An 8,629-nucleotide genomic window follows, 5' to 3' on the forward strand; every position below is an offset into this window, starting at 1 on the left:
GGAGTGCAGTGGCATGATCATGGCTCACTGCAACCTCTGCCTCCTGGGTTCAAGTGATTCTCCTGCCTCAGCCTCCTGAGTAGCTGGGATTATAGGCATGCGCCACCAGGCCCAGCTAGTTTTTTTGTATTTTTACTAGAGACGGGGTTTCACCATGTTGGACAGACTGGTCTTGAACTCCTGACCTCAGGTGATCTGCCCGCCTCGGCCTTTCAAAAAGTGCTGGGATTACAGGCGTGAGCCACCGCGCCCGGCTTTAAAAGCTTTTGTTTGAATCATTGCTCACTGATTCTAAACTCTGGCTATGTTTCAGAATTATCTGTGGAGAGTAGGAAAGAAAAAGGTATTTTGTACTTGCCTATCTCAAAGTTCATGGTTGAGACCTCTATAACAAAAGACAGATTAACAAGAGAAAAGCACACAAATTTATTTAACGAAAGGTTGAGGAGACATGGAGCCTTCAGAAATGATCCAAAGAAACAGGAGAAAACTGTATTTTTGTGGACAGTCATGTAGAACTATGATTGGAGGACAAAAGGATATGATCTAATGGTAATAAACTGGGGGGAACTTACAATAGCAAGACTTGTTTGTTCAGATTTTTTTTCTTCATCCGTATGTGACACTCCTTTCCTCTGGGTATAGGGCAAGACACCTGTCACATGCGAGTCTGTAGGGAAGGAGGAAGGGAGAAGGTCAGACAATGACCTTCCTAGGTTTTATGACCTGCCTCCAGGGAGAATGATGAGAAGGTCAGAGAGACCTTCCTGCTTCTACCTTTTTCTCAAATGCTAAGGTGCCATGTGCCTCGGCATATTTGCTGAGGTAACATGTCCTGAACCCCATCAGTAGCTTTTAAAAAATAGTAATAGTCCCCTCCCCAAGGTTCTGATTTAATTTATTTAGGCAAGGTCTGAGTTTTTTGTTTGTTTGTTTTGTTTGTTTTTCACGGAACGTCACTCTGTCATCGCTCAGGCTGGAGTGCAGTGACGCAATCTCGGCTCACTGCAACCTCTGCCTCCCAGGCTCCAGTGATTCTCCTGCCTCAGCCTCCTGAGTAGCTGGGATTACAGGTGTCTACCACCGTGCCCAGCTATTTTTTGTATTTTTAGTAGAGATTGGGTTTCGCCATGTTGGTCAGGCTGGTCTCAAACTCCTGACCTCAGATTATTCACTCACCTCGGCCTCCCAAAGTGTTGGGATTACAGACATGAGCCATTGTGCCCGGCCAGGTCTGGTCTTTTAAAACTTTTTTAAAGTTCCTAATGCGTAGCCAAGGCTGAGAATCACTGTTAGCGATTTATCCTGTCTCTCAGACTCTCAATTCTTTTATGTAATAATTTTAATCTATTAATTTACCCCAGATTGCAAATTTGCCTAGATCCTATAGGTTTGTATGGTCTTATATTTTATTATATACTTTTATAGAAATTTTATTTTATACATTTATATAAATTTTATCTTTACACTTTTTATATTTTTAAATTTATTTTTGGTACAATTATGAGGAGTGACAATTTTTGTTTATAGGTACATTATACACTTCTAGTTGTATCACTTTGTGATCAGTGAGTATAACTTGTGTAATTTTACTGTTTTTAAAATTTATTAAAATTTTTGTGAATTAGCATATAAGTTTCAGATCTATTTCTGTAAATATATATATTGTCATGTATAAAGGAGCCATCCTCTATATGCAACACAAAATTTATTATCATTTATTTCCTTGATTATGGGACTTCATAATCATAAGAGAAACCATTGATTTAATAATAGCTTTTTCAGGAAGAGTAAGCAACATTGTATTAAATGTACACAAATTTTTATTGTCTACTAACATATAGAACACGCACTTATCCTTACCATTATGTCCCTTTTATAGTATTTCACAATTTAAGTCTGAGCCTTTTTCATAAAATCGAGCTTAAACATATTAAACTTGGACATGTGATGTTGACCTCTTTATAAAATGTTGAGGTTATTGAACATTGCCAATGTTTTGTCTTTCTTTCCTGATAGCTTCTCTAGAAATTCAGCTGTAAGTTTTTGACACTTAGATGTTTGGTTCCTGAAGTAATAGTCTTTCTGACTCACGTATTGGCCACATCAGCCTCCCCATTTTTAAAAATTATATGATTTATTCTAAGAGATTAGGCTTTGGCTTTTGCCTTACAGTTGCATGGTCTAGCCTGCAATGGACAACCTTCTCCACGCAATTATTTTTTGTGTCACACTGCATCAGGCAACAATTATTTTCAAACATTTTAAGTGAAAATTAGGAATCTAGTGTTAAAATCCAGCTGTTTGGGATATGCAATGCAAAGCAAATAACTCAACTGACATGAAGATAGGATAGATCCTACTCTACAAAGCTAAATTTGCACCATACATCAAGTTGGAACTACTTGCCCATTAAAATGCATTCTTGATTGCTTTGAGATTCTTTTTGCTTTAATTGTAAGAAGATCCTGAATTCAGAAATATTAACATTTAAAATTTTTCCTTTGTAATGAGGAAATCATATACCTGTTATTTAAAGCTAATTGATTTCAGATTTCAGGGTTTTTTTCTTTTTCTTTTTTTCTTTTCTATCACCCAAACTGGAATGCAATGGCATGATCATGGCCCACTGCAGCCTTGATTCCTGGGCTCAAGCAATTCTCCTGCTTCAGCTTCCTGAGCAGCTTGGACTATGAGGCATGCACCACCATACCTGACTAGTTAAATAAAGGAAAATTGTTGGAGAGACGGGGACCCATGTGTCGCCCAGGCTGGTCTAGAACTCTTGGCCTAAAGTGATTCAATCCTCCCGATGTAGCCTCCTAAAGTGTTGGGATTACAGGCATGATCCACTGTGCCCAGCCTAAGGTTTTATATCCTCTAGACTAAGATTAAAATTCCAAATGCCTTGAGGATCAGGCAGGTAACCTCATATAATATCATAGGGTCTGCAGAGGCCTGTGGAGGACTGAAGATCACATGCCCCCACCAAATGATATATATATATATTCTGTTTTCAAGAAAATTGCAGCCAGTTACATCCTCTAGGACCTTATTTTTCTTTTTTCTTTCTTTTCTTTTTTTTTCTTTTTTTTTTTTTTTGAGATGGCGTCTCACTCTGTCACCCAGGCTGGAGTGCAGTGGCACAATCTTGGCTCACTGCAACCTCCACCTCGCCGATTCAAGTGATTCTTCTGCCTCAGCCTCTTTAGTAGCTGGGATTACAAGCATGTGTCACCACACCCGGCTAATTTTTGTATTTTTAGTAGAGATGATATTTCTCCATGTTGGTCAGGCTGATCTCCACACCCCTGACCTCAAGTGATCCACCTGCCTCGGCCTCCCAAAGTGCTGGGATTACAGGCGTGAGCCAACGTGCCCAGCTTAGGACCGTATTTATCTAGTTTCTGCTTGATATCATAAGTGATGATAACACCTTACATCATAATTATGTTCCTATAAATTTTCATTTTTAACAGTTTTTATTTTAGGTTCTGTTTTCTGGATTCTCTGATACATCAAGTTCCATTGCAATTAGATCATTTATTTTTGCAAGATCACTTTTTAATCTATTTGGTGTCTCTCCTCTTACATTCTACTTTGCCACATTTTACAATTTCCTCTTCCTCTTCCTTTTTTATCTTTCCATCTCTACCTCATTCTGACTTGCTCTGTATCTTTCATGCTGGAGTTTGACAGCCCTGTATTCTCATGGGACCAGAATATGAAATATCACTCTGTCCCTCATCTGGACATATTGAAGCCCAACCTAAGATAATGGCTTTCCTTTTCTCTTTATTTCAGTTTAGCATCCTTCTCTTTTAATGCATCATTTGATTGATAAATATTTAATGATTACATACATGACAGTTGACCTATGCCAATTGTCAATTGACCTGTGCCAGTGCAGTCATTCACAAATTTATACTGGTAGCATTCAGTATATAGAGGGGGGTGAGAGCCAAGAATATTCTCTCTACACTTTCCTACTTGATTACAAAGAAAAAAAAAAATCTCAGATTAAATATTACCTACCCTGAAAGTTTGATGAAGCCCCAGCTCTTTCTCCTTTTAGGTGTTCTAACATCTTTTTTTCCTTAAAAAAATTTTTTTTAAAAAAATTATTTTTGAGACACAGAGTCTCATTCTGTCACACAGGCTGGAGTGCAGTGGCGAGGTCGTAACTCACTGCAGCCTCAATCTCCTGGGCTCAAGCGATCCTCCCACCTCAGCCTCCCTAGTAGCTGAGACTACAAGTACATGTAACCATGCCTGGCTAATTTGTAAATTTTTTTGTAAAAACAGGGTCTCATTATGTTGCTCAGGCTGGTCTTGAACTCCTGGGCTCAAGTGATCCTCCTGCCACAGGCCTGGGCCACTGTACCCAGCTCCCTCCCTCTACTTTTTAAAAGTTGAAATATAATTCACATAACAAAAACTCACCATTTTAAAGTATCCAACATGACTCAGTGTCTAATATCTTTTTTTTAATTGAGGTAAAATTCACGTAACATAAAATTAACCATTAGCCATTTTAAAGTGCAATTCAGTGACATTTAGCATATCCACAAGGCTGTGCAACCATCACATCTATCTAGTTCCAAGACTTTTTTGTCACCCCAGAAGGAAACTCTATACTTGTCCAATAGCATCTTATCTGAAATGTTCACTCAATACAAATGTGACAGCATTCTAGCAATGGGGTTTAGCTAACCTAATTGGAGTCAGGCCAGACAAATTCCTTAAGAAAGCAGCTGAACATAGGACTATTTGGGAATGAAGCCAAAGGTGCCATTTTGAAGGGAGTAGATCTCTGGGCTCATCAGACTCTTAGAACCTGTTCCTGTAAGGACAGTGCCTGGTTAGTATTTGTAACTGGTATGTGCATTTTGAATATACTCATTTCACTAAAATTTATTTCTAACATCACTTACGGCAATTGACAAAGCTTCTTATGTTGATCAGAGAATAAGCTACTGAGGCATTTTGTTAGCTACTTCTGAAGTGTGGGCTTCTGATAAAAATTTGCTAAGCACTCCTGGAGTATATATTCTTAATTAGGTTAACTGACCACCACCCCTAGAGGGTAGATTGCATCTAACAGACTCACTCATATATATCATATTGTCCACATTAAATAACCCTGGAGTTACATCATATGCACAGTTAACTTTTGCAACTTCAATTATAAAAACTGATCAAAAGCGAGAAACACAGAGAATATTTAAATGGAGCTCTCACAGAGCTTGAGCCACAGGTCAAGCTTGAAATGGTAGCCTGAATCTACTTTTCCCACAGTTGTCCTCAGTTACCTTGTCATGCTCAGTGTGTGAGCAGGATGCCATATTAAGAATGTTTCCAATGGTTAAAGATATATATTATTCATACAACATGGCACCTAAGCATAAAGAAATGATTTTAACTGGTCTTCAACTGAAGAAGCAGGCAGTCATCTGCTTCAATATGGGAGAAAAATGGGCTGTGTTTTACTTTACTGAGAGGCACAGTTTTCTAAAGTAGTTAAGGAATTTTCAAAGATATTTTTGACTATCTCTGAATTTTACCATAACTGCTTTAGAATCCACCTGTCCTTCCCTTCCTTATTCCCTACCGCCCCCATACAAGATGAGTCTGAGTCTAGCATTGGGCTAGGCTCCTTGAGGTTCCCGAAGTGTAAGGTGGCGTCTCCAGGGCATTGGATGAATTTCAGATATGCCTGCTTGGATTGCCTGAAGGCAAGCAATCGTCTGGACTAACAGTCAGGATAATTTTATGCCAGAACCAAGGCAGCTTTGTGTTATTGTTAATGGGAAAAAAATGACAAAACTTATTCATCTTGTGAGAAAGAATATTTTGTCTCTATAACACATACATTTAGAATCCCACTGTGAAATCCCAAAGGCAGACTCTAGTTCAGTTTATGGTAGAGCTGAACGATGGATGTATTACTTGAATATCATTTCCTTGTTCTAACCAGATGGTGATAAAAGTATAAAATAATCTTTATGTATTGTATCTTAGATTGTATATCCATTCGCATAGCTGATGTGTAGAATGTCTTCTTGGAAAAATTCTCTCTACTTTTTTCTTTATATTAACAAAAAGTATGCACGCAGCTGCTATGTTGATTTTAAGTTTGCTGAATTTTCTTTTCATTTCTTAGTTTCTAATTATGATTCCAACAGGTATTATCTTTTGATGCCTATTTGGAAGAGGAAGTACCTGATAAAAGCCAAACCAACTACAGAATAAGATACTACAAAATCTACTTCTACCCTGAAGATGACACAATACAAGTCAATGAACCAGAGGTGAAAAATAGTGGATTGCTTCAAGGTATCTATTTAAAGCAGAGTTATGGTTCCTTCACTTCTGACTCCTGCCTTTATATACTGCCTGCCTTTAGCTTTTCAAAAGACTGAGTGCTACTGTTTAGGCTGTCTAACCTGCTGGCAATGGTGAATATAAACATGCCATTAGCATGTAGTTATTGATGGTGACTTACCAGCTTTCTACCCTCTGCACCTCAACATTGGCTGGGTCTCTCACTCCTCTGTGGCATATTTGTATCCTTTCAGGTGCTGCTCTGGTATGAGTAAACTCTCCTGTGCCTTTAACTTTTTCCTCAAACCCTTTGGTCACTTTGCTGTGAGCAGTTCACTTCCTTCACAACACCATTAGGGGAGAAGAGAAAGCTGTTCTCTACTGCAGCTTCCAGATTGGCATTCTCTTCTTTCTTGAATTTACTGTCATTTGTTTCAACCACCCCCTCCTCATCCTCATACCTGGTAACTACAGACTTCAATGGTACCTCACCAGAGAGTCATTGTTCCTTCACCCTGTGTATGCCAGTCATCTTTGTCCATACTCCTCTCAGCCACAGATAAGAGTTAACTCTGTGATGTGGCCACCAGAGAAGCTAATCCTATGTTGCATTAAGTATGACAGAGATCAATGGAGGTGACTGATTTCTTCTGTTTGTGCTGTGGGTCCTTCTCTTGGGATGCTGCTGAGTTCTGGTTGACTTCAGGGGACAGCAACTACGACGGTGAAAGAACTGAACATTTGCCATGTGCAAGACAGAATAGTGAAAAGGGGATATTTGTCTGTAATGGGGAGACTCAAGTGTGCTTGATAAATGTCCTCAGGAATCTAAAGGTGTCATGTGGAGAAGGGGTGACCTTATTTCTGTATCTTCATGTCTTCATGGATGGGACCTAGGGATCAGAGTTCAGGTCAATAAGAGGAAGAGCTTTCTGGCAGAGAGCTGCTGGAAGTTGTAGGAAATGGACCTGGATAGGGTTGGGGTTAGGGGTCTGGTGTAGGGGCGGAGGAGAGGAGAGTCACAGACTTGTCTGTTCCCTCGTGTAAATAGATGGCCCTGGGGGCAGGTCAGGGGTTGTTTTTCACTGACAGCCTGCTAGAAGTATGAGACGATTTGAGTGTTTGTTTGGTCGCTGGTGTAAATGACCTTTCAGGGTACTTAGTTCCTTGAGGAGCTGATTCTTGGGTGTGTTGTTGTTTCTTTGCCTTTTAGAGTATTGCCACCTCCAGTATCTCAGTCTCTGAAATTGCCTTCTCTAACTATAATCTCTACTCCTTTTACTTTCCCCACTTGCTCATAACTACCATCCCTATTCTTCATTCTCCTAGAAAAATATATCCTGAATATGTCCATGTCTTTCTATCCCCTTCTGTACCATCCTCATTCAAGTTACCCTCATCTGTTGACTAGAGGAATGGAATATCTGCCTAACGTGATCTCTCTGTTTCCATTCTTGCTCCTCCTACAATCTGTTCTGTATGCGGCAGGGAGAGTGTTGTGTGGGATGTCACCTATATGCAGTGGTGGCCTTTGAGAATTATACATGCAGGCTGTCCCAGAGGCCACAAAACACAAGGCTTATGGATCACATTAAAATCCATGAATCACATGATACATTAAAGTAATTTAAAACACATGATGAGAAACAAGAGGGAAAGAGATAGGGTAGGTTCACACACTTGGGACAGGGTACAAGTAGGCAGAAGGACCATACTGCCTGAATCCTGGCATCAGCAATGGTTCTGTCTCTGCTTCACTAACCTTCCCTGCTACTAGTATGGTTTGGAGACCAGAATTGAGGGTCAAGCAAGTAGAACCACAGACAGAAGGGGCCTCGGGCTGAGGACACACACTTGCTCTGTTGGAGAGATGCAGGGAGAAGTGTGCCTGGCCATGGCTGTAGCTTGTCAATAAGCCTGCTGAATAGTCTTGGGTTTTGTTTGTGTTTCTTGGGCAGAGGTCACATGGGGCCAAAATGGGTGTCACCGATGAATGAGTGGCCAAATTGAGGCCTCATAAATATTGGGTGCTCATGAATATTTAGTGTCCCTTCTATATTTAACATATCATGAATATTTAGAGCCCAGGTGCCTCATGTATATTTACGACCTACTGAAGATCAGTTATCTTTTGGTTTTTCCATCCCTTTCTTTCTATGTTTAACATGCCCATGCTCTACTTAGCCTACCTTCCTATTGTTATTTAACACATCTCATGATTTCTGCCTATGTTGAACAAATTTTGCTTTCTAATTACTAATCTAGGCCTGAGGGCTCTGTATTGATATACCACAATGAGTACAAG

General features: G+C 39.7%; 1 protein-coding gene across 1 annotated transcript in view; it reads left to right on the forward strand.

The window, feature by feature from the left end:
- EFHC2 (EF-hand domain (C-terminal) containing 2) overlaps positions 1-8,629 on the forward strand; it is a 200,692-nt gene that overhangs the window by 62,978 nt on the left and 129,085 nt on the right. The window contains exon 3 of the mRNA XM_012001600.1: positions 6,186-6,336. Coding sequence (XP_011856990.1) covers positions 6,186-6,336 — 151 coding nt within the window. The remainder of the gene's footprint in view (positions 1-6,185; positions 6,337-8,629) is intronic.

This window comes from Mandrillus leucophaeus, unplaced genomic scaffold (genome assembly GCF_000951045.1).
Source record: "Mandrillus leucophaeus isolate KB7577 unplaced genomic scaffold, Mleu.le_1.0 Scaffold666, whole genome shotgun sequence".
Taxonomy (NCBI): Eukaryota; Metazoa; Chordata; class Mammalia; order Primates; family Cercopithecidae; genus Mandrillus; species Mandrillus leucophaeus.